At 39.0% G+C, this 27,601-nt stretch overlaps 1 protein-coding gene across 1 annotated transcript in view; it reads right to left on the bottom strand.

The window, feature by feature from the left end:
- Window positions 1-9,502, bottom strand: part of TPH2 (tryptophan hydroxylase 2) — an 87,237-nt gene extending 77,735 nt beyond the window's left edge. Inside the window, exons 1-4 of the mRNA XM_006744516.3 lie at window positions 9,246-9,502; window positions 6,550-6,702; window positions 3,873-4,056; window positions 3,662-3,762 (exon numbers count right to left, since the gene is read on the bottom strand). Of these exons, the coding sequence (XP_006744579.1) occupies window positions 3,662-3,762; window positions 3,873-4,056; window positions 6,550-6,702; window positions 9,246-9,350 (543 nt within the window). The 5' untranslated portion in view covers window positions 9,351-9,502. The remainder of the gene's footprint in view (window positions 1-3,661; window positions 3,763-3,872; window positions 4,057-6,549; window positions 6,703-9,245) is intronic.
- Between the last annotated feature and the right edge of the window lie 18,099 nt (window positions 9,503-27,601).

The raw sequence follows: 27,601 nt of genomic DNA, 5'->3' as shown, positions 1-27,601 counted from the left end.
GTATGGTTGAAGGAGAACTGAGGAGAATTGAGGACTGTCTGCTGGGCTGAGATAAAGAACTTCCACTGCTAACAGCCTTTCTCTCTAAGAGCATTACTGTCAGTGGGAGACAGAGAGAGAGTACCCTGAGATCACCCAGACACCCCGAAGAAATGAAGTATGCCCGCCAGAGAAGCTAGCACTTTCTTTCCTCTGTTATGAATTGGGAGTTTTCAAACTGGGGTTCACAGGCAGGCTTACGAGGCCTTAAAATGTGTACACACAAAATGTTGTGACCAAGCTACTGCATTCCCAAATGTGTCTGTGACCTAAAGAAGGTCTCCTGCTCTAGAGGAGAAAGTACGAGCTTCAAGTCACTAGGAATATCGGGCCGCCTAGGAGAGCAAAACGGGAGTTCCAAGCACCTTTATTACTCAGAAGGAAAGCAGGCCATGACAAAAGGCAAAGAGTCATATGAAAAGCACAGCACCTGTTCCCCAGTTCCTGCCAAACCAGACATCACCCTGCAAGCATCGTTATCGGCTGGGCTTCCTGAAGGTTCTCGACTGTCTCTCCTTGGCAAACACCTGCACCTTTTCCAGGCATGCAAGAGAGTGATTTACTCAACATGCCTCATTAGCCTAGTATGGCAGTGATTATGCAAATGTCGTTGGCGATCCACAGCTGCCAAGATTGAACTGTGGACTAGCAAAATAAAACAGGGACGCTAGCTACACCAGTGATCACAGAGACAGAGCATTCTTTGGCCATCTATTCTGGACTGAAGGCAGGGATAAAGTTACCAGATAACACGGAGGACACCCATGCAATAGTTGGGGCATACTTATACTAAGAACTGATGCCTTGTTTACCTGAAATTCAAATTTAACTGGGCATCCTATATATGTATTTACTAAATCTGGCAACGCTAATCCCCAGACAGTATCTGCCCCACACCCATCCTTCCTCTCTCAGTTTAAATCAAGGGGAACTGAAGAGCCAGCCAGCACCCTAAAGTGCTCAGCCAAGTGTGAGTTGGCACTCAAGTAGCTATCCCAAATAGTTGGACCCTGGTGAAATATTAGAATCCCTTGGGGAGCTTTAAAGAATACTCTGAACCTAGACACATTCCCAGAGGTTATGATCTAAGCACTCTGGGGTGAGACCCTGGCCTCAGTATTTTTTTTTTAATTCCCCACAGATTATTTGAATGGAAAGCTAATGTTGAGAATCACTGAGCTAGAACATTAGTTCTCAAACACTAGAGCTCATCAGATGTCCTGCGAATTCTTTTAAATGCAGATTCCAGGGTCCATCCTGAAAGTTCTGATTCAGTGGGCTTCAGATGAGCCCCAAGGAACTGCATTTTTAATAAGCACTTTATGGCTGGGCCTTGAACCACACTTTGAGAGACCCTCCCAATCTAGATCCTTGCTACTCAAAGTGTAGCAGACCTCCAGCATAAGCCTCAACTGGGAGCTCACTAAACACGCAGGACCTCACTTTGCACTTTGAAAAGATCTTCCAGATGGTTTGTTCAGCAAAGTTTGGGAGACACTGACCTAGATAGATGTTTAACCCTTTCTAGGGAGCCTCGGCAACCTGACTCTCCCATTCCAGCTCCTTCCGAGCCACCTTAGTACAAGGGCACCATCCTGACACAGTAATCCCTGTCTCAGAACTGGGAGTATTCCCAGGCACCAAAGGTCCTTAGACCACTTTTTCCATGCTCACCAAATAATAACTTACAAAAAACATCAACTTACCAATACCAGATTTTGCATAACGAACATTTGGTGTGCTTATAAAAGAAATACATGTGGTAAAAAAAAAAAAATGATGAGAGAGGTTGAAGATTGCTAAGTACTTGGGATTATTTCAACTGGCTGCACAGAAAATAAGAGGAGACGTCATAAGGTGGGTATAATTAGGAGTAATGGAACAGAATTAAACACAGGAAAATTTACACTAAGTATCGGAATCAATTCCTTCACAAGGTCATTGGTTCCTGTGGTTGTTACACTAACAAAGCTGACCCCCTTTCTCCCGGTTGAGTAATTGAAGAACTAGACTAAGGGGAGCATTTGGAAATAGGAGGTTCGCAAGAAATCCTTTACTATCCAGGCATTGATCTGAATGATTTAATAGAGCATTTCCATTCCTGGGATTAGGCATTTACTCTTGCCAAAATGCTTTCCAGTTGTTTTATTAACTAGGCTTTTCAAATGCCCCTTGGAGGTCAATAAGGATTTTATTTCCACTTTTTACATAAAGAATTTGAGGCGCAGAGGTAGAGGGACTCGCCCAAGGTCATCCTGCAAGTTAACAGCTGGTATCTGGAAAGTCCTATTACTGCTAATCTCTTAAATCAGGCTTCTGTGTGAAGTCTGACTCCTCTGAAAGTAGCAGGGGGCAAGGGGAGGGGGGAAATAACAAACGGATGATTCTTAAAGGCACTTTGAGTGTTCAGGAGCCTTATGTGTGACTTACTGTGAATTATTCTGAAGTTTTGGATTGGCAAATGTAACACACTGTGTCTCTGAGTAAATTCAGCTTCTTGAAAATAATGCAGATGAATTAAGTCTGTTTGACCATTTGCTTGAATGGTATGTTATGAATTGGTCTGAATTGGTATATTATAACAAATGACTAATTTGGTTGAAACCTTCCCTCTAATTAAAGATGTTGTAGGATCCTCTCTAGCAGTGGTTCTCAAACTTAGGTTTGTTAAAACAAACTCCCAGATAATGCTAATGCAGCCAAGCCTGGGACCACGCTTGGAGAACCACTGCATAGGTTAATAGTCACACGTCAGATTTCTAGATTTCCTCCATTTAAATAAAAGGAATACCTCAGACCACAAAGCCCTTCTATAAGCCTGGCTGATCTGCTTGGGTTTTACCCTTTTATCTGCCCATTTGTAGAAAGGGGCACTGGGAAAAAAAAAAAAGTGTTTGTAACAAATGAGTATATTGCTTACTTCTCCCAGACTCTTAACTGTACTTCATTCTGACCATAAAGAAGTTCCAAGTCTCTTGTGTCAAATAAAAACTGATGTAAAGGGGGAGGGAGGAAATAATGGGAAATGCTTACCTACGTATCATATTTCTTTAAAGGTGGTCGTTTTTATTGGAATAGAAGAGAGATAGCGGTAAATAGATTCAGGGTAGATGTGGGAAGAGATGTGTTTTCCATCACGACCTTATTCTAAAACTCTCTGCCTTTCCATTGAGACTGAAGTCCACCGCATTACTCTACTCCTAACTACCTCCAGTCAAGGAAAATAGCAAGGAGAATTTTATTCTCTTACTGAGCCCCATAATGCCTAGTCCTCCCTTGTTTCTCAAAGGGGTGATCAATTTCAGTTCATCGTTTTTCCAAGGGTCACCATCTGCAAGTATATTTCACACTGTCTAATGCTACAGAAATATTCTCCAAGGTTTAGAATCTCCTTCTCTAACCAACCCTTTTAAGAACAAATGTTACGTGGAAATGCCATCTTTCTAATCTGCTTCCAGCCAACGCATATGTACAGGGAAGCTTTATCATTGGGAAGCTGGCTCTCAGGGATGGGGAATAAATAATAAATTGCTCCACAATAAAGCACACAACATGGCACGCTGCCTGGCACATGCGTGGAGCTGGACCAGCATGTATGGAATGGATTTGACTGGACACTTACTGGGTGGTCGGCATCAAGCTCAGAACCATACATGAGAACTCTGTGAGAGCATTTGTCTAACTCAGAGATCTTCCGGGGGAACCAGGGCACATCCTCTAGTTCTGTTGAAAACACAGTGCGGGTTCAAAAATATTAGCTCACAGATTGTATTTTCCTTTTCGCAACATTTGTCAGATTGCTAAATCACCCGACAAGGAAAAGCTGGCCTTGCCTTCTTGCTCCGTCCAAATGTTCTCCGGCGGATTCAGTGTCACAATTGTAGTTTGAAATTTCAGCAACTGAATGAGCTCATTGAATTCGGTTTTGCCACACTCGCAGTCCACGAAGATTTCAACCTCTGAACTTCTTCGCCGGGATTTCCTGGACTCAATATGAACCATGTTGACATGTTTTTCCTGTGGAAATATGAGCAACATCTCTAAATCATCTTCACGGCACAATAAAAGGGACGCCAAGGGCTATTCTTGTTCAACTCTTAAGAACAGGTACCAAGTACCCACAAAGGAGAAAAAAACAATCTCCTTGCTCTTTGATTGACTAAAACATGGGAAATGTTTTCAACCAGTGCCTCTGTTAATTGGAATAGAGACTGTATGTAGGTTTTCCTGTCTCTTTTTTTAAAAAAAGAAGAGGGTATATAAAAGCATATAAAGGGCCCTATAAAATGTATTATAATTATGAATATCATCATTTCCCTGCACGGTCCACATCCCACTGGGGGTGTGCATTGCTAGTTGGGGGCAAGGGGAAATTAGCTTATCACATCATCGTATCATCCTCAAATTTATATTTTTATTTTCATATGTTTCCAAAATCATAGCTAAAACTCAACCCCTGATTTAATAGTGGTATAAGGTTTCCACTATACATTAAATTAAGGTTTAAAAATAATCTTTGAAAAAACACGTAAATAGTACAAATGGTAGGCAAATGAGGCAGACCCTGGGCAGGTGGCTGGGAGTCACAAGCCAAAGAAAAGGAAGAAAAGCAGCCAAGAAAGTATCTCTACAGGCAAAAACAAAAACAAAACAACAAAACAAACAACAACCGAAAAACACACCTCAATGGGACCATTCATTAACTGTTCTGTTTCAGCAACCTCCAGAGTAGCTTCATGCAAGGATGCATCGTTACAACCATCACCCCACCAGGGATTTCAGGAGTAAAAGTCTCCTTACAATAAGGTATTCAGGGGGGGGGGGGCAGCAATTTAATATTTAAACATCAGGTTTAAACTTGCCCAGTGAGGCGTTTTCCTTTCGGCTGAGTTGACTGAAGACTAAGTTCTCATCTCCACTCTAGCCTACCCCTGAATAAGCCCATACCTCCCCATCACACCAGCTGATATCCTGTGATTATCAATTCACATTCCTAATACGATTCCCACTGCAGAGTAACATCAAATCAAACAGCATCCTCCTCTGTATAAAGAAACTAGTCCTGTGACCGGGAAACTAGATGCTCTAGTCTTGTTTTTATTAACCTTCACAGTCACACCATATTTTCTAAATTGGCTGATAATAAAGGTAAGACTAATATTAAGGTCAAGAGTCTTCACACACATTGTGTCACTTTGGGCATTTAATGCCCATTGGTTGAAGCAGAGTAGATATTTTTAGACAAGGGAATTGAGGTCCAGATGGGTTAAGTGGTTTAGCTAAGACCCAATGACTAGCTGATGGCCATGTGAAAACTCTGGGCTGCTAACTCCTTCTCCAGGGATTCTGGCCTGCCTTGGGGCACTGAGTGGAGACAGCACTGGATGATATAATTATGTGTAAAATATTTCCCCAGATTTCCATTACCACTGTTTATGGTATCTGATCCTTTCTTCCAGGTCAAGAGAGAACAGGGAAATATTTGCCATATCAGGCTGCTAATTCCCCCTCTTTGGTCATCAAAGAGACATCACAATAGAGGCCTCATATCTGTACATTTTGCAAGGCACTTTCACTCATATTACTGCATCACAACTACCTTGTTAGGTAGGAATTATGATTGCTATTTTACGAATAAAGAAATGGAAGCTAGGAAGCAGCTAGTGGTTAGCCAAGCCAGGAGAACACAGGTCTGACTCCTCTGACTGCAATTCCCATCATCTTTCCGCTGTACCAGCAGCCCCAGGCACCACGCAGAGCTAGGCTCCCTATCTTACAGCTCAAATCAGCAGCCAGCGCTCCCCAAACAAAATGCATTTGTAAGGCACAATGCTTGCTGAAGGGTAAGGTAGCTATCAGGTCTGCCCTGGCCAGAAGGGAATAGTTTTTCTGGGGTTCTCTAACCTCACCCTCAACCAGGCTCTTTCTTGAGGGTTCAAGCCACCAAATTGGACCTGGAAAAAAGGCTACTACATTTCTATAAAATAAAGAGAGAGCTAGCCCTGGCTTCGATAGGAGGAGAGTGACTCATCTCCCCAAAAAACATGTTAAGCTCATGCAAAAATGAGGCTCAGGGGAATTTACCAAATGCCTCTACTCATGCATCTCATTTGATGCAATAAATGTGCTCCCCGACATGTGCACAATTCAGATGTTAACAAATCAAATCAGGCTGCAGTCTCTTGATATTTAAAGATACCCTCTTTGGCTCCTTTTGCCAAACAAAAGGGGTGAGGCTCACATTTTTTAATTACTGACTTTCTTATCTGACGATAGTCTGCGGAATTACTAGTAGATTCACTTGGAATTAATAAAACGTAGTTGACACAAATCTGCCTATTTCATTGCTTGGCAGACAAACTTTCCTTATAAAGCTTCATGAAATCTGGTTTCTTTGAACCTTTGAACACATTACCCGGAAATGGACTCAGTAACGTTTCACAGCAGAGGACGGGTTTGTCATTGGGCACACAGTCACTTTTAAGGTTAGGTAATGATGTTTACATTCACCTGGAAGAGGTTCAACACTTTTACCAATCCGCCAACTTCATTTTTCAGTGAGAATACCACAGCTGTTTTGCCGCCTTCGGGACTGGTTTCACTTCTGCTGTTTCCCTTGCTGCTTTTTTTATCATCCTTTTTGCCAGAGTTAGCTTTACTTAACTTCAAGAAGGTAGAAACACACACACAAAAACATTGGTTAGGATCCCAGAGTTCTCATAACTAGATTTTTGGTCAGATATTCCATTCATATGCTAGAAGCGTCAGCAATCATATAAACTCAAAGTTGCCACATCACTCATAACTTTCGATCATAAATACCAGTCTAATTTACTCTGGGACACTATTTTCCAGTGCTCTAAGATAGCTGGTGGTTGAAATTAAAGGGGGATCAGATTTGCTTCACCTTATTTAATAGCAACAAAAATCTGACCATCATAAAGTATAAAGTCTCATATATGACACTTCCTGCTTTACTTTCTAGGTTTATTTTACAGCATGAAATTTGGTCTGTTAGCCTGGTTGCATAATATGGAAACTATACTAATAACTAACATAACAAAAATAAGACCAAACATATATTTCACAACAATAATTATAGTTTCCATTTAATCTTAAAAACAAAATATTCATTTCATTCTGAAATATGTCAGGACGCGCCCTAAAATTGACAACCTCACTTTCTGCAATTAGATCCACATTGTCAGTGTGAATCTATCTGCAGAAGTTCAACACAGGGAAGCATATTCAATTAAGGCCATCTGTGTCAGCAGAGGATTCCTGAAAAGTGGCTGTTAAAATCCAGCCACAAATAAAAGAAAAAAGAAGGAAGGGAGGAAGGGAAAAGGGGAGAAAGAGAGAAAGAGAAGGAAGGAAGGAAGGTAGGAAGGAAGGAAGGAAAGAAGGAAGGAAGGAAGGAAGGAAGGAAGGAAGGAAGGAAGGAAGGAAGGAAGGAAGGAAAAGAGAGAAAGAGAAAAAAAAACCTAGCTAACCATTAGAAGCAAAGAGTAAAATCTGAGAAACTATAAAGGATTAACACTTCATTAGCTACTCAAGTTATTATAATACAGAAGTGATGACTCTTAGTCCTATTGGTTAAAGACAAAAACAGCAGATTTCAGAAACTTGGATCCCACTGTCCAAAATACCAAATAAAAAAGCTGGAAACTTTCAGTTAAAAGACAAAGTGACGTTAGGGTGTACTTTTTTGTGTTCTTTATATGCAAACGAAGACTCGGGCAAACAGAGACGTTTCTCCCTGGCTAATAGTAGTACAGTGCAGTTGGACCAGTCTATCACTTCCTCAGGAAACTGAGAAAAGTACATGTGATACGGAACCCGGTGAATAGGGACTTGCCACTGTCTTCCTCTGATTTCCCCACTGCCTTTCTTTTCACGTGTGTCACATTTTCCCATTGCCTCACTCACTAGATTTTTATATCACGGAAATGAATATTTGATTAGTTATGACTTGAAGGAGAGAAGTGTATGCAGACATTGGCATTTGACAGTATGTTTAGTCATTAAAAGCTCAAATGTCTCCGCACTCTCAACATCTGTCCTCTTCCCACCACATAACACACAGCTCTTAGATATTTAAGTAGGCTTTTATATGAAAGGGTCATACATTAACCATAACTCTGAGTTCTTTGTTTTCCTTCTAGCAGTTCATTATGACTTCAAAATTCCTCAATGTAATATCTCATCCACATATTCATGATGTTTGGATGTTAAAAAAATCTATTTACATTTCTGGTCTCATTTCTGCAAACTGATTTAAACGGTAAAGTTTAAATACATGCCCTGATTACTTTTCAACATTTCTAGCAGTAATAATACACCAGTACAATATAACCTTCTGGCACATGTTTGGAGCTATGCTATTAAAACAGAATTTTCTATGATACAGACTGAATTGTAATTGGTTTGATAAACTCCGTTACAGCAATGAAATAGCATTTAATATTTTTAATGACTAGGAATCTGAATACTTTTTGTTGTTGTTGTTCACTGTCTTTTTTATTAAATCCCATCACTATGACCTCAAATTAGGATCTAAAATCCTGCAAAATGTTAACTTTTTTCCTGTTAATATTTAAATACAAAAGCTGCCTTAAATACTGAAATAAGTGGCATATTGCTTTCATTTCATCAATTAAAATGAAAAATGGAGTAATGAGGAAAGCAGGAAAACTTTTGAAAGGAACCGATCTTTATTTTATCTCAATAATCAACACTTCTAGGCAAGAATAAAAACCTTACTTCTGTGTTTAAAGAACAAGCTCTGTAGATGGGAAGGGCTATAGGAGACAAAATTGTCTTGCGGGAACCAAAGAAATCTATTTAATTTCTTCTCCCTGTTCCTACTCATAATAAATGGCCTTTCGAAATCCTACATACTTTTTTTGGTTGTAGATATAAGACATTGGTTCATACAACCTCTCACTCTTGGTGGATAGGAACTTTTTTACTTTCTACTTATAAACTTTGAGGAAAGGAAGTTTAGAACACAGGGATCAGGACACCCACTTTATGGAGAGAGAAGGAAGACTGAAGGCAGACAGGAGGGAGGCAGGGTATTCAGATGCTAGAGGAAGGAGTTGAGGTGTGTGTGCTTACTCTACATCAGGTGTCCACATGGCAAGACTAAGACGATCGCTACCCTAGAAAGCACTCCTCTAGAGTGCCAGCCACTCAGTACTCACTGTTAAGCTGCCAAGGAGCTGATGCTCTTCGGGCACCGCTGAATCCAGAGAAAATCCTCTCCTTGCCCAGTATTTACTGGAAAACATCATCATTGCCGGCTGCATGGATCCCGATGTAATTTTCTTTCTCTGCAGCAGGGGGGGACTAAAGGGGCAGTAGCAGGGCTGGTGGAGCCTGAGAGAGGAAGGGGTGTAGGAATAGCAGCCCGCTCCAGGCTCTGTCCAGAACCCCGGTGCTGAAGAAAGAGCAATGAGAATCGTCCTCTCCCCAGGCTCCTTTATATGAGTGACTGGGGACTGATGGAAAGCTGATTAGAAAGAAACTCATTTCTGGCTGCCGATGGCCACGATCAGATTACAGACCTGAAGCCTGGGGTTATCTGTGCTTCTGGTGCAGTCTGTTTCATAGGTCGAATAGACGTTTGGGCGTGGGTGGTGGAGAACAATACATAATGGGGTGTTACATGTAAAAGAAAACATCTGTCCCCTGATATTAGCTCATCTCTCAAACCTGCTCCTGGCAAGCTAACCTCAGCCTTGAGGTGACTATGAGTTCAAAGGTTTTGTGCTTTCTTCCTAAAGGAGGAAAATTAGAAAGATCAGCGTTGCTGAATCCTTAAGCCATTTTGTTTTGTGTTAATAAGTGTTTTCTGCTCTGATGTGTTATGATTGTATGTGTGTGGTGACTTCATAAAAAGCACTGCTTCCCAATCCTGTGATGCCGCTCTGTGGTGATGTTCAGGCAACAGTACTGTAAAGGAAATGTGAGGCTTTGATTTAGCCTTACATAATATAGATATAGTTGAGACACTAACCCTAGAATCTTCCTCACTGTATGGGAAGGAAAAGGAAACTAAATGCCTATATACCATTCTTTTGATGCTATTGATGGTTACTGAATTTTTCCTCTCCACTTGTAACTAGATCAAACCCAACAATTTGAAATGCATAGATCAGTTGAAGTCTTTACTATTCAAAACTTTAGTAAGTGATAAAATTCCCCATGTCACAGGAAAATATTACCAATCTCCTAAAGGATGGAAGACTCTTGACAAATGTGTTTGACTGCAAAACTAAACAAAACCTGGGGCTGACACTGCTTCTCTGTACAGAAAACAAGATGAAAAACTTTCAAAACCAAAATGGATGACTTAATGTTAACCAGATATTGTTCCTGGAATCTTGGGGGACATAATTATTACTTGACTTAATTTTGGAAATATTATTTGGCACGAATTTCCTCTAAAAATCAGCTCTGACGAACTAATAGGAAGGTGAAGGGTTTTTTTTTTAAGATTTTATTTTTAAGTAATCTCTACATCCAACTTGGGGCTCGAACTTACATCTCCAAGATCAAGAGTCACATGCTATTTGGACTGAGCCAGGCCGTTGCCTCCAGAAAGGTAAAGTTTAAATACATTGATTGAGGTTTAAAATATAGGATTTTAAGATTGTCCAACACTGTACTCAGACACTTAGTAAAACCATGCTACTTCTTTCTATTAAAAAAATAAATACAGGGCGCCTGGGTGGCTCAGTTGGTTGGGCGACTGCCTTCGGCTCAGGTTATGATCCTGGAGTCCCAGGATCGAGTCCCTCATCGGGCTCCCTGCTCGGCAGGGAGTCTGCTTCTCCCTCTCCCACTCCCCGTTTGTGTTCCCTCTCTCGCTGTGTCTTTCTCTGCCAAATAAACAAATAAAATCTTTAAAAATAAATAAATAAATAAATACATTGATTGAAGTAATTGTAACAATAACTAATATTACTGAGTGCTTAGTATTTGCCAATCTCTATCCTAAGAAAATTTTGTGATCAATCACAAAAATGTGATTGATCATCACAACAACACTTGCAAGGCAGTAACTATTATTTTCATTTTATATATAAAGGCACAAAGAATTTAGGCAACTTGCCAAAGGATTTATGCAATTAAAGAGGCAGGATTTAAATTCAGGCAGTCTGGCTCCAAACTCCATGCTCTCAGCTATTACATTCTACAGTCTCTTAAGTATTCCAAACAAGGAAACATAAGTAGGCTCAAGAGACCACACACAGATAATTTCAGCTAGAATAGGGCTTAGGATGATGTGTAATTCAACATAAACTTTGTTAACTGGTCACTTTGTGTTAGGCATTGAAACTGAGTCCTGACGATGCAAAGATGAATGAGATACAGTGCCTCTCCTCAAGGAAATCACAGACAGGATGCAAGAAGCATACATGCAAATAAACAAATGAAACAAAATATATTGACTTATCTGCAGAAGACATTAGAAGCACAAGAGACAGGGGGGTGCTCAATGCTACCTTACGAGAGTCAGGAGAGGCTTCTAGGAGGCATTGCCTGAGCTGAATATTTAAAAGTGAGTTTGTTCTGGGTATTTACTCTAGAGAAATGAGCTTATATTAAAAAAAAAAACAAAACCTGTACTCAGGTTCATAAGGTCAAATACTGTAAACAGCCCAAATGTCCTTCAGTGGGTGAATGGATACACAAACTGTGGGCTATTCACAAAATGGGATACTACTTAGCAATAAAAAGGAACCAAGTATTAATATACACAACCTAAATGAATCTCAAAGGCATTATGCCAAGTGAAAGAAGCCAGGCTTAAAAGGTCATGTACATTTATAGGATATTCTCAAAAAGATAAAACAATAGTGATGGAGAACTAATCAGTGGCTGCCAGGGTTTATGGGTGGGGGAGGGTGTGACTCCAAAGGGATAGCAAGAGGGAGTTTGAAGGGTAATATTTTATATCCTGATTATGGTGGTGGTGGTTACACTAATCTATCTGTGTCAAAATTCACAGAACTGCACAACAAATCGATTTTACTGCACACTAATTTAAAAACAAAATTTTAAGGGGTGCCTGGGTGGCTCAGTCAGCTAAGCATCTGCCTTCTGGCTCAGTCATGGTCCCAGGGTCCCAGGGTTCTGGGATCGAGCCCCACATTGGGCTCCCTCTTCGGTGGGGAGCCTGCTTCTCCCTCTCCCCGCCCCCCCACTCGTACTCTCTTGCTGTCTCTCTCTCTCAAATAAATAAAATCTCTTTAAAAATTAAATAAATAAAAGTTTAAAAGCTTCCAAAAAAGTGTTTGTGTTTGTTAATCAAAATGGAAAGGGAGACAGAAAGAAGGTTATTCTAGGTAGAATATAAAAAAATATACAGAGAACTGTTGTTCAGCAATGCTGGAGTATGGGTTTGGGGCAAGTGTGCCCAGTGAGAGAGAAGGCTGAGGAGGAAAGCAGGGTCAAATCCTGTTAAACCTTGAATGGCATCCAGTGGGCTTTGTGCTTTATCACCTTATGCTGCGGGTGAGAGAGAACAATTAGAAGGGCTTTATGCAAGTTGATAGCATAACCCCATTGGTATTTTGGAAAAGCAGTAGCTTGGAGGAGGACTTCGAGACTGAAGGCATACACCACTTAGGACTCGAAACAGTGTAACCAGGAGATGATGACCTGGATTAAGGCAACAGCAGTAAGGATGCCATGAAAAAAAGAGATATTAAGGGGTAAAATCCATAGGATATCTCTACTTGGATGTGGGAGCAGGAAAAAAAAAAGTGCCAGAACAACTTCCAAGTTTCTGACTTGTGGGACTGGGTAAATGATAGGTGTCATACATTAAACTAGACCATGCATACATACTAGCAAGAAAATTCCTAAAAGTTAGATTTTATACAGATCGCATGTGAATGGCCAAGTGAAGATGTCCAATAAGCACTTAGATATATGTTTTTTTTTTTTTTAAAGATTTTATTTATTTGACAGAGAGAGACACAGAGAGAGAGGGAACACAAGCAGGGAGAGTGGGAGAGGGAGAAGCAGGCTTCCCGCTGAGCAGGGAGCTCGATGCGGGGCTTGATCCCAGGACCCTGGGATCATGATCTGAGCCGAAAGGCAGACGCTTAACGACTGAGCCACCCAGGCGCCCTTAGATATATGGGTTTTGTTTTTTTTTTTTTAAAGATTTTATTTATTTATTTGACACAGAGAGAGCACAAGTAGGCAGAGCAGCAGGCAGAGGGAGAGGGAGAAGCAGGCTCTCCGCTGAGCAGGGAGCCCGATGTGGGGCTCGATCCCAGGACCCTGGGATCATGACCTGAGCCGAAGGCAGCCGCTTAACCGACTGAGCCACCCAGGCGCTCCTAGATATATGGATTTTAATGCAGAAATGAGACCTAAGTTGGATATACAGGTTGAGGCATTGTCAAATAATTGAATTTATGTGACTATACTTTCACTCATGGAGAATATGTTGTCTGAGAAGAGAGCCAAGAACAGAATCCTGACCAAATTTAAGAAGCAATTTAAAATAAGTCCAAAAAAGGAAAACAAGAAAGAAAAAAGTTCAGAGAGATAGGAAAAGAAAAGCCAAGAGAAGATAACTTTCCAGAAGACAAATATAAAATTTGAAAGATAAGATAAAGACTGATTTTATACAGAATACAGAAATTTAAATGTCAGGATTGAAAAAATTGTATTTGAAGAGCAAGCATTTATCATTTTTGTATTGGGACTATAGCCTATGAAAGTGATACCTTAATAGGATTTAGTCTAGGCAAGACAACAAGTTGGAGGAAAAATGATAGAAGCTTGAACTAGGTGGTGGCAGTTATGAATAGAAAAAGGAATGTCAAAATGAGAATCAACAAGGAGTTGGAGGCTCACTGAATATTACTCCGAAAAAAGAAGGCAAAGTCATATATATGAAAAAAATTGAACTATCAAGCTCCCATGGCAATTCCACTGTTTCCAAAGAAGGAATAAGTTTTGGAATAAAAGAGGAATTTAAGGGACAGGGAATTTGAGTTGACTGCAGTACTATCAAGAGACTTTTTAAAAAATTTTTTTTGATTGATGCATTTTTTATTTTTTTTCTTTTTTAAATTTTATTATGTTATGTTAATCACCATACATTACATCATTAGTTTTTGATGTAGTGTTCCATGATTCATTGTTTGCGTATAACCCACCCAGTGCTCCATTCAGTACGTGCCCTCTTTAATACCCATCACCAGGCTGACCCATCCCCCCCACCCCTCTCCCCTCTAGAACCCTCAGTTTGTTTCTCAGAGTCCATAGTCTCTCATGGTTCGTCTCCCCCTCCGATTTCCCTCCCTTCATTCCTCCCCTCCTGCTATCGTCTTCTTCTTCTTCTTTTTTTTAACATATAATGTGTTATTTGTTTCAGAGGTACAGGTCTGTGATTCAACAGTCTTACACAATTCACAGCGCTCACCATAGCATATACCCTCCCCAATGTCTATCACTCAGCCACCCCATCCCTCCCACCTCCCACCACTCCAGCAACCCTCAGTTTGTTTCCTGAGATTAAGAATTCCTCATATCAGTGAGTTCATACGATACATGTCTTTCTCTGATTGAGCAAAATAAGCATTTTTTTATTTTCAGCTATTGTGATAAGTGTTGTGTCGTGTATTTCTTTTCTATGTATTTCCTTTTTAAAGTTAATTTTATTTACATTCAATCAATTAACATATAACGTATTATTAGTTTCAGAGGTAGAGTTCAGTGATTCATCTGTTACATATAACACCCAGTGCTCATTATATCATGTGCCCTCCTTAATGCCCACCACCCAATTACCCCATCCCCCAACCCCCTATCAAGTGACTTTAAATAGCATACAATTATAAATGTGGGACTGGATTTTGGGAAATAGATTATAGCTGGGAATAGAAATTTTAAAGTAATTCAGAGACCGTTAGCTGACAAATTAAAAAAATAAAGAGGAGGGGCGCCTGGGTGGCTCAGTCAGTTAAGCGGCTGCCTTCAGCTCAGGTCATGATCCCAGAGTCCTGGGATCGAGTCCCACATTGGGCTCCCTGCTCAGTGGAGAGCCTGCTTCTCCCTCTCCCTCTGCCTGCCTCTCTGCCTACTTGTGCTCTCTCTCTCTCTAATAAATAAAATCTTAAAAAAAAAAAAAAAAGAGGAAAAAAAGACTAAAACCCTTGTACACTGTTGGGGAAAATGTAAACTGGTACAACAGCCATGGAAAGTACTATGGCAGTTCCTCAAAAAGGTGAAAACAGAATCACCATATAATCTAGCAATCCCACTTCTGAATGGATATATATATAAAATCACCAAAGCAGGGTCTCAAAGAGATACTTGTATACCCATGTTCATAGTGGCATGATTCACAATAGCCAAAAGGTTGAAGCAATCCAAGGATCCATTGATGGATGAGTGGATAAGCAAAATTTGGTATACCCATACAATGGAATATTATTCAGCCTTAAAAAAGGAAATTCTGACATGCTACAACATGGATGAACCTTGAGGATATAATGCTAAGTGAAATAAGCCAGTCACAAAAAGACAAATACTGTATGATTCCACTTATATGAGTTATCTTGAGTAATCAATCTCAAGTAGAATGGTGGTTACCAAGGGCTGAGGGTGAAAGACAATGGGGTACAGAGGGACAATGGGGTATAGACTTTCAGTTTTATAAGATAGAAAGTTCTGGAGATTGGTTGCACAACAATGTGCACTATATATATATATATCTCAACACTACTGAACCATACATTTAAAAATGGTTAAGATGGTAAATTTTATCTGTATTTTACAATTAAAAAAATTAAGAATAAATATATAAAAACCAAGAGAACCCAGGAACTAAACCATGGAAGATGCTCACAATTAAAGGTAGAGGGAAAAGAGAAGTTACCAGGTGACAAGATGACTAAAGGAGGTGGAACATGAAGGCTTAGGAAAGAGATAAGAAAGACTTGTGGTCAATAGTTTCAAATACAATAGAGTAGAGGAATGAAATGAGGACAAGAGGAAGACCATTAGATTTGGCTATGAAACTGTTGTTGGTGACCTTAAAGAGTAGTTTTAGCAAAAGAGAGAACATAAAACCCAGATTACAGGAGTTAAAAAGACTGTGGGTGCTGAAGTGCAGGCCACAGGTCTAGATCATCTATATAAGATACCAAAAGACTCTTCCTAAGGAAGAATGTAGATTTAACTACTTCTGCCCCTTCCAGAAATCCAACTGGAGCAATGGTATAAGATTTCCTTTCCTTTTTAAGGCACAAAAGAATAGCATAAAGTCAAGAAACAACAGCAACAGAAAATTCAAAGCTGAAAGGAGATGAAGAGTGATCAGACTTTGCAGACAGGAGAACACTAAACTTTAAGCTATCAAAGACTAAGAAACAACTCAGTTTACATTGTAGAATCCCCTAAAGGCTCAAACACCTCTAGAAGTGGGAGTAAATGGAGGAGACCAACAAAGAGTGATTGGAAGTCTGTTTATGAAGCAGTTAATTTCAAAACTTAACAAAGTTTTAGTCATCAAATCGAAATGGTATAGGGAAAGCAAGAGGGACTTAAGTCCTGTAAAGCTACTGGTACGAGGCAAGAGTTAAAAGTTTCCATTCCCTTGGAGACAAATACCTCCTTCTGGGAAAGAGAACAAATGAGAGATAACAGCTGTTAGGGAGTAATGGTTGTCTGATCAAAATTAGAAGTAACAATTTAAAGCCCGCTTGCACAAGTATTTTTATTTTCCAGGAGCCCTAAAGAACATTGACCATGAAGAAAGGCATCCTGTGATTGTCTTCTGTCCACTAAAAAGTAACGACCGCAAGATAATGACCGTGGGACTGAAGGACACTTCCCCACTCCCAGCCTCTCACCCGTTGGAAAACTGCCTTTATAAGCCTTGCACATTACCCTGTTGGGGAGCAGGATTCCTCTTCTTGTTGGCTCCCTTGTATACAAGCTATCTCTAATAAACTCTGCCTGCTTTATTAGAGTGTTCATTTCTGTGACATTGAGACTCAAGAACCTGGTGCTGGGGATCTAGTAACAAAATCAGTGTGGTACTGCAAAAGGATAGACATATAGATAAATGAAATCAAATTTAGAGTCCGGAAATAAACCCTTACATTTATGGTCAATTGATTTTCAACCGAAGTGCCAAGACAGTTCAATAGGGGAAAGAAAAATCTTTTTAACAAATGTTTCCGTGAAAACTTTGGATATCCACATGAAAAACAATAAGTTGGACTCCTACCTTACATCATACACAAAAATTAACTCAAAATGGATCATAGATCTAAATGTAAGAGTTAAAACTATAAAACTCTTAGAAGAAAATACTGGACTATAACTTTAAAACCTTGGATTAGGCAATTGTTTCCCAAATATGATACCAAAAGCATAAGCAACAAAAAGAAAAAATAGGTAGGTTTCATCAAAATGCAAGACTTTTTTTTAAAGATTTTATTTATGTATTTGTTTATTTATGAGAGAGAACGCATGCACAAGAGCAGGCAAGGAGCAGAGGGAAGGGAGAGGAAGGGGGAAAGAATCTCAAGCAGACTCCACACCCAGCACAGAGCCCAATAAAGGGCTCAATTTCACCACCCTGAGATCATGACCTTAGCAGAAACCAAGAGTAGGATGCTCAACCAACTGAGCCACCGAGGTGTGCCAAAATGAAAAACTTTTGCTCTTCAAAGAACACCATCAAGAAAATTAAAAGACACACACAAAAAATTAAAAGACAACCCACAGTTTGGGAGAAAATATTTGCAAATCAAGTATCTTACAGGAGACAGTATCCCAAATATACAAGAAACTCTTACAAATCAAAAATGAGAAAACAAATAAACCAATTTTTAAATGGGCAAAGGATTTGAATAGACATTTCTCCAAAGAATATATGGCCAATATGTACATGAAAAAAATGTTCAGTATCATTAGTCATTACAGAAATGCAAATCAAAAAGCATAATGAGACACAATTTCATAAACCACTATGATGGCTAAAATACGCAAGTGTTAGAAATGGAAAAATTGGAGCCCTCATACATTGTTGGTGGGATTGAAAAATGGTACAGCCGTTTTGGAAAAGTTTGGTAGTTTCTCAAAATGTTAAACATAAAGTTACTGTATGACCCAGCAATTTTACTCCTAAGTATATGTACAACGGTGTAGTTGCTTTGGAAAAATGTTTGATAGCTCCTCCAAAAATTAAGCCTAAAGTTACCATACACCTAAGAAAAATGAAAATATATGTCCCCACAAAAACCTGTACATGATTATTCATAGCAACATTATCCATAATAGCCAAAAGTGGGAACTCAAATGTCAACTGAGAAAAAGACCAAACAAAACATGGTATATCCATAAATGGCAATATAAAGGAATGAAGTACTGATATGTCTTACAACATAAATAAACTTTGAAAACATAATGCTCAGTGAAGAAAAGCCAGTCACAAAAGACCACGTATTTTATGATTCCATTTACATGCAATGTCTACAAGAGGCCAAATGAGAGGGGAAAAAAGAGACAAAGAGACACACAGAAAGGAGATTAGTGGTTGCTAAGGGCTGGAAGGAGGTGGGGGGAAGGTAGAAAGGACTACTAAGGGGTACAGAGTTTCTTTCAGGGTAATGAAATATTCTAAAATTACATACTGGTGATAGTTGCACAACTTTGTGAATATACGAAAAAGCACTGCAGTGTATACTTTAAGAGGGTGAATTTTATAGCATATGAATTGTATTTCAGTTAAGGTTTTTCTTAAAGGCACTTAAAACCCCCTTCTTTTCCTCCCCTATTCTACAGAACCAAGCCACTTCCCTTCCTGCCCCTAGTAGATGAATGGAGCTTATTCTCTGGAAAGGGTAAAATAGAGGCCTCTGGACTGATGGGCACCAGACGAAGTTGAGAATAGGGGTATCATCCTGAAAGGAGAGGGATTAAATGAACATATGCACTGGACAGTGAGACTCACAAACCTCAGGAGGCTGACCGACAGGCATTTACCCTCCAGTCAGGCAAAGGGAAAAGCCTAGAGAATCTGAACAAAATGGAGCAATCAGATCACCCTACAGGGAAGCCCACAGTTGACAAACACCAATTTAAATATTCAGTAGAAAGTGTGGGGTTGGATTAGTGACAATTATATATAAAATCAGCAAATGAAAAGCCTTGACAAGAATTAGCCCCCACCAGGGGCGCCTGGGTGGCTCAGTCGTTAAGCGTCTGCCTTCGGCTCAGGTCATGATCCCAGGGTCCTGGGATCGAGCCCCACATCGGTCTCCTTGCTCAGCAGGGAGCCTGCTTCTCCCTCTCCCACTCCCCCTGCTTGTGTTCCCTCTCTCACTGTGTCTCTCTCTGTCAAATAAATAAATAAAATCTAAAAAAAAAAAAAAAAAATTAGCCCCCCACTGTATGTTAACCATACTAGAATTAAGTTTTTGTGTTGTTTTGTTTTTGTTTTTTAAAGGAATTAGCTCCCAAGGGAAAATGAAAGTTGGGGCTAAATTGCCTCAGCTAATTGCTTTAACCTAATCAATATTATGCTATCAACTGTATCGGAAGGTGGAAAAATAAAGAAGTTTGCGTGTATACATTGGGTGCTGAGGGGAGGGGAAAGGGGGGATATATTCACATCTTCCAAGATGGGGAGCCAGTGGATAATGCCTAAAACTGAGAATTAAAGTAGTAGCAACACAAGCATATTACAGCACATTACAGCATCAAGAGATACAGAAGTGAATACCAAAAGAATCAGCTGAAAGCTGAAAATCTTGCCACCGGGGAAGAGGAATTGGAGACTGAAGGAACAAGTTTCTCATAACAACACATCCTGTGAAAACCATGTGCATGTGTGACATTGGTTACAAAAATAAAAAATTTTAAGAATAAATTTTACTGGGCGCCTGGGTGGCTCAGTGGTTAAGCGTCTGCCTTCGGCTCAGGTCATGATCCCAGGGTCCTGGGATCAAGCCCCGCATCAGGCTACCTGTTCAGTGGGGAATCTGCTTCTCCCTCTCTCTCTGCCCCTAGCCCCACTCGTGCTCTCTCTCTCAACTAAAATCTTAAAAAAAAGAAAGGGAATGGGAAAGTATGGAGATAATTGAAAGAGAATTAGTGACTATTTCCAAATTGGGAATCAACAAAAGTCTGATCTCTTTCCCTTAAATAACTTGTTTGGGTTTTAAGCCATCATTCCAGCCTATCAAGTTTATGTCACAAGTTTATGTCATATGATGTATGCCTTTTATGCTTAAATTCTTGTTGAATAAAGAAAAAGAAAAGGCTGAACTTTATCGTGCAAAATCAACCTCATAACCAGTTAGGTTGGATTTTGTTCCCACTGACTTTTGACTCTTAGAGCTTACAGGGCAAACTTTAGGCTCCATGGCAGGAATTATTCTCTGTCACTACTATGCCCTCCTAGTTCCTCCAACTGAACCGTATGAATACCATGCCAACATAAATTTATACCATCTCTAAGGGAGTTCCTTAGTTTAGTAGTAATTTATCAATAAAAGGAAATGAAATGATAAGCTTGCCATGACTAAGTTTTAGGAAGCTCAACCAGGCCCCTACACAACACCATTTTCTTTTCAAGGTATTCACAAACCAACATTATATACATAGCATGAAAGAGCCATCTATCTGGTACTTTAAATATCTACAAAAGGATTAAAAAAAAAATAAGTAAGCAGTATGAAAAAAAAAAAGTCATAGGTTCAACTGAAACCTTACAAAACCCCACTCTAACTTTTGAGTCTTCATAAAATTGATATCATGATAGTCAACGTGAGTGATGCACTTGCGCTCACATGAAGAAAAATTCCAAACAACACCACACAAGTGGCCTCCACCACTTCAACTCATATTACAACAGATGAAGGTGTTCATAACACAATGCAAATGAATAAATACATTTTGGGTACCCCTAAATACATTTGGGTACCCCTAAATACCACAAAAACTATCATTTTAAGGGAAAAAAGTATAAACATAGATAAAGCTCTACTTAAACTTTTCTAGGAGGTTGTCTCAACCCACCAGGTATCTAAACAATATAATCTAAAATTAAATTACAAAGGACAGACAATTTGGTATCAGTCCAACTGAACTGACCTAATGCTGAAAAATAACCTAAAACAGCAGCCCACCACCTCAGGCATCAATTTGTTCCCTGATAAAATGTTCACTGTCAAATAGACACCATCATTTCCCATACTACTAAAAATGCGTAGTGCAGACAGGCCTTGTGATTGTTTTTCATTTTTATGATTACTGTATTTGCTATATTGACGGTTGGCTTGAGAATGATTAGACTTCATTAATAAGAAAAATATGAGAAATATGGTACACTGGTGTTCTCATTGTTTTTATAACAACTTTCATAAAGGGAGATTGATAAAAGACAAGCACATTTGAGCACAATTTGAACAAGAGGATAGAACTGAAGCACAAAGGGGACAGTGCTTTATTGTGGAGTCAGTGAGGCAGGGGCTCAGATGAAACTGAAATACATAGTTCAAGATTTAAACTCAACATGACCTCAGTCAGTGGGAAACAAACCATATGGTGCCCCAAGGCTATTCCTGTAGGAAGGTATGTTTTGGGGAAATAAACCACAGAGCTATAAGATTAAAAAAGACAGCCTGTGGCAATATCTATTTGGTTGCCATCAGAAAACAATGATAGCATTTATCAATGCTTAATCATGCCAGTCACCATATTAAACACTGTGTATGTCTTCCATTTACTCCTCACAACTGGGGTATTATCTTCACCTACAGATGAGAAACAGAGGGCTCAGAGAGAACAGTTATGATCGCAAAACTAGGAAGCATCTGAGCCAGGTCTCAAATCCATGACTACCTGACTCCAAAACCTGTGCTCTTACCCAGATAGTTTAACTTTTCTGTTTCATATTCCTAAGGATAGTGGACATTTTCTAGTATGAACAATTCAATCAGTTTGACTGAATTTTTTTCTGACATCTGACTCCCAGAGCTTATAGGATAAACCCTATGTCCGCATCATGAACCTTATAAAGCAGGAGGTGATGAAAGCATCCACATCCTACTCTAAGCCACCTTGAACTTGAAGAAACAAATGCCTCAAGCAAGCTGTACTATTTGTCCAGAAGTACCACCTATCAATTCATGCTTTGTCTTTACATAGGCATGTAACTCTAAATTACGACTAAGAAACTTTGAATAGGTGATAAATAACAAGAAAAATAAGGCATGCAAACTCCTAAGGTTTTTAAAAGCAAGTTTAACAAAGAACAGCATGTAATATATTTAAAATCCATGGTGATGCTCTCAGACAATGTGAGAGCCCTTAAGATAAACTTGGGAAACTTAGATAAGAGATTAAAATAAAAGGGACCCCGTAGATCAGGGCCAGGATTCTCATGGATTCACTCTACTGTGAAGCTACCACATGAAATACTCATCCACATGCAAAAGGACGAAACTGAACCACGATCTCACACAATAAACAAAAATCAACTCAAAATGATTTAAAGCCTTGAATGTTAAGAAATGCTCACAATTACTTGAGCTCTCACAGAATAAACTCCCACTCTTCTAAACTTTCCTTTTTATGTCTAATTCTGAAATACAGAGTTGAAGAGGGATATGGAAATCTCAGCAACCCAGGCATGTGAAAAGCATTACAAAATCGAACTTAGAGAGTGACCAAAAGAAACAGGAATTTCTGTGGTAAAGAATCTCCTTTTCCCCCTATGATCCAGTAATAACACTACTGGGCATTTACCCAAAAAATACAAAAACACTAATTTAAAAGGATACATGCACCCCTACATTTATTGCAGCATTATTTACAATAGCCAAAATAAAGAAGCAGCCCAAGTGTCCATCAACTGATGAATGAATAAGATGATATGGTATAGGGGCCCCTGGGTGGCTCAGTCAGTTAAGCACATCCAACTCTTGATTTTGGCTCAGGTTATGATTTCATCATCCTGGGATCCTGCCCGGCATCCAGCTTCCCACTCTTCGGGGAGTCTGCTTTGCACTCGCTTGCTCTCTGTCTCTCTCTCTCTAAAATAAAGAAATAAATCTTTAAAAGAGAAGACATGGCATATATATTCAATAGAATATTACTCAGTCATAAAAAGAATGAAATCTTACCATTTGCAACAACATGGATGGAGCTAGAGTATAATGCTAAGCAAAGTAAGTCAGAGAAAGACAAATACCATATGATCTCACTCGTATGTGGAATTTAAGAAACAAAACAAAATGGAATACTAGTCAGCCATCAAAAAAATGAAATCTTGCCATTTGCAACAACGTGGATGGAACTAGAGGGTATTATGCTGAGCGAAATAAGTCAATCAGAGAAAGACAATTATCATATGATCTCACTCATATGCGGAATTTAAGAAACAAAACAGAGGATCATAGGGGAAAAGAGGAAAAAATAAAACAAGATGAAACCAGAGAGGGAGACAAACCATAAGAGACTCTTAATCTTAGGAAACAAACTGAGGGTTGCTGGAGGGGAGGGAGCTGGGGAGGATGGGGTCACTGGGTGATGGACATTAAGGAGGGCATGTGATGTAATGAGCACTGGGTTTTACAGAAGACAGATGAATCACTGACCTCTACCTCTGAAACCAATAATACATTATATGTTAATTGAATTTAAATTTTTTTAAATGAAAAAAAAAAAAGGAGCAAAGGTTAAAAAAAAGAGAGGCAAACCAAGAAACAGACTCTTAACTACAGAGAACAAACTGATGGTTACCAGGAGGGAGGTGGAGGGGAGATGGGGGAAATAAGTGATGGGGATTAAAGAGTACACTCATCATGATGAAATAAAGTGATTTGAAAAGTAAATAAAATAAAATGAACTTAAAAAAACAACTCTCCTTTTCCACAAGTTCTTTAAAAAGAGAAGGGGACTAGGTTCTCATGTCTGGTATGAGTCCACTGTAGTCCTGTTAGGACCAAGGGATTAGGGAAAGGATCCTGCTGAGACTATGATGGCCCCAAGATCCCATCACCTGCATTCAATCTGCTGGCCATCAGCTCAGGCATTATTTCTTAAGATGTGCCTATGCCAAGGCTAACCCACCCATTCTGTAAGTTGTAGTTTATGAAGCTAGGGTTTCTTTTGTCACCCTTCTTAGGTATGAAATGTCTAGGGAAAGGATTCTGTTCTCCTCTATCCTCACCTGTCAGTAAAACTTTGGCACGAGTCATACTAAACACAAAGTTTAAAGGCTAATTTGGAAAACCAGGTAACAGGACGTGAAGGAAGCTAGAGAAAACCATTAAGACTGGGTTTCCCCTCCTTTGGGAAGTCCATTAGCCTTTATATAGAATCCTTAAAAGCTCTGTAAACGAAAGAATATGGATTTGTCCCAAAGTTATTCAGAAGTTGAATTTAAATTGAGCAATTTAACAAAATTCAGTTTTTAGACTTAACTTCTTTACACCCTGATAGGTGCAAAAGAATGTTACCTCCAATTTTTTCCTTTTTTTGGGAGGGAGAGGGTATAGGAGCATCCATGTGTTTATAATAGCATGTCTTAATACTGAGAGTATAAAAAGTAAAAGTACTTAAACAATTTCACTCAGAAAACTTAACAATTTGGTCTTCACATTGTCTATTTGGGTTAGATGCTATTAACTGCTAATGACTTCCTAGTCAGCAAATACTCCATTTGGCTCATTTAACACTTGACTCAGCTAACAAACAAAAAGCATGTGGCCCAAATTTCCTTTGGGTGCATCCTGCATAGTTGTGCCCAACAGTGACAGCAGCACGCAGTGTAATTGCTAAGCACCCAGAAGTACCTTGATGGCTTCTCCACTGGAGAGCAATTTGCTTTACAAAGTGAGCCTGTGACACTCATGGAAGAGATTCTAGTCCCTTGTGCAATCAGGCCATACAACATCTAAAGCAATCTACAAACAGCCCTATTTGTGTTTTTAAAGCAGTCTACTAACCCATTGGGTCTTATACCCCCAATCAGACTAGTGCGGTGTCTGTCACAGCAAAAGCCCATCTCTGAGGCTAGTAAGTCTTCTTAATTAAAAAAAGCTGAACCACAAATGGACTGCTCATTGATCACAGCTAAGCTTATTGGAATGTTCTTGTCATTCTGTCTTCTTTCGCACATAGATATATAAGAAGCAATATACCATACAGATATTTGAGAAGGAATAATAGCTGGCTCCCTATTATTCTAACATTCCAATTCTTAATTTAGGCAAATATGGTATCTCTGATTCCGGATAGTTGTTAGAAAAAGAGATTCTGATTATAATCAACTTTTCTTTACAGTGAATTTGTAAACAGTGTAATATTTTCCATGGGCTAAAAGTGTTTTGGATATCTAAAAAGAGTTATAGAAGTATGTCCAGTCTAATTGCCCTATCCCATCCACCTTTGCCTCTAAGAGCAACACAATGTTTTTCCCTATGGCAAGATGGGTAACCTAAAAAACAGGGCTCTATTTACAAGACAGTGAGAAAAATATTTGTAATCAGAACAATACTCAAAAATCTACAAGTTAAAACCCCCATATTATAAGAACCCAAGAGGAGAAGAGGCCGCATACATTGTATTATTCAAATGGCAGTGTATTCACATTAAAAGTATAGATAAGTACACATGTTTGGTATCAGGTAATGACACTAGATTCTGGTGGAAACCTTTCAGATTCATTTTAAATTTAATCCTGTTTCATGTTTAGAAATAAAAGTAACACTGGAAGTTTATCTTCAAAATGTACAATGCAGAAGGAAGTCTACATAAAATAGGCCATGACAACTGTCATCACTTTATACTAAAAATGGTGGCCCAAATAGGGTAAATCCACCTTAGAAAATCAAGAAACTACTTTTTTAAAACTCAGGGACTTGTCTACCTGACCATAAGTCAAAATGTTACCCTATGAAATACAATATATAATGGCGGTTCTCTAACTTCAGGGAGGCTCAGGAACCACCTGGATGCTTGGAGAAAATTAGAGAAACTATGTGACCTGTCCCCAGAAATAGGCACACAAAACTTCAAATATAGTAAGAGGTTCATACATCTTCTGAAAGTAAAGAAATCCAAGCTAGATGGACGTTACCTGGTTACACAGTGACACACAAGTCAGGTGAAGTTCTAAGTTCTTCAATAAACATTTTGGGTTACTTTATACAAACTACCTTTAATGATGGACATAATTATATGAATTTCCCATTAGAATTAGTCAGCATCCATAAAAATCCTTGGAAATGTCAGGTTCAGCAAGAATAACTAAGTATCCCAAAATGCTCTTTTCCTAACTTAAAAAAGCTCTAGTCATCACCAAGACTAAAGTTCCTAACATACAAAGAGATGAAGAATCCTACGCATATGAGACATTCAAAATAGGGATGTTCTTAAATGCAAAAAGGCTTCCCACAGACTCTCATATCAGAAATGAAAATACTTTTTACAGTTAAATTAGGAATTTCTTAAATTTTAACATTAAATATCACATAATATAGCACGTATTTTACATGTTATCAGGGTACAAACAACATCTTGTGAAAACTGAAATAAACAAATCTTTAAGTTAGACTAACCAATTTACCTGAACTATTTTAGCGATCTCAATAGCTCAAGTTTATATAGCATTTGCTAACTGGATCTTGTAGACTCTCGTTAGGACTTTATCTAGCACTATGCTGTATTATTACTTCCCCATCAAAAATAAGCTAGATAGAAATTCAGGCTCTTCAGTATGTCTTAACAAGTAGTTTTATAATAAAACTTGACAAAAGTTCAAGTTACTAAATGTGTTAAGATTTTTTAAACTCTGAAGTAGATATGATATTACATAGTGGGGGAAAAAAACTCCCCCAAAGCCCCTGTCCAGGAAGAACAAGAAGGACATCAAGATGTTCTAAGCAATTTCCTGAACAGCAGGAAATGAAAGGCTGGAGATGCTGAGTGTCTGATCAGTTTACTTTTTTTGTCTAAATAGGCTTACTCATTATTAACTGATGAAAGATAACACACATGTGATATTAAAAACTAAAATGTAATGGTTCTACTGTCATGATTGTCAGTTAATACTCAAGTAGGAAAAAAGTTCATTTAGTTCCCTAGTTTTCTGAAGGGAAAAAAAATCTATCTCCTGGACCATTTCAGAACTGCATAGCTTTTATTTTACATTATTAACATCAACTGTAGAAGTTGCTTTCCCAAGTCAGACAATTATATCCTCCAAGACAACCCTATGCCCAAGTCCGTGCTGATGAAAATTTGTTTTCGGTTATAAAAGGTCATGTTTCTTTCTCATGTCCATAACTCATTCCAGTGATTGGGTTTTTTTTTTAATTTTTTTATTGTTATGTTAATCCCCATACATTACATCATTAGTTTTAGATGTAGTGTTCCATGATTCATTGTTTGTGCATAACACCCAGTGCTCCATGCAGAACGTGCCCTCCTCAATACCCATCACCAGGCTAACCCATCCTCCCACCCCCCTCCCCTCTAGAACCCTCAGTTTGTTTTTCAGAGT

This window comes from Leptonychotes weddellii, chromosome 5, assembly GCF_054177405.1.
Source record: "Leptonychotes weddellii isolate Sample4059 chromosome 5, ASM5417740v2, whole genome shotgun sequence".
In the NCBI taxonomy this organism is placed as follows: domain Eukaryota; kingdom Metazoa; phylum Chordata; class Mammalia; order Carnivora; family Phocidae; genus Leptonychotes; species Leptonychotes weddellii.
Note: the sequence above shows the minus strand (reverse complement) of the source record. Positions and strands in the feature narration are given on the sequence as shown.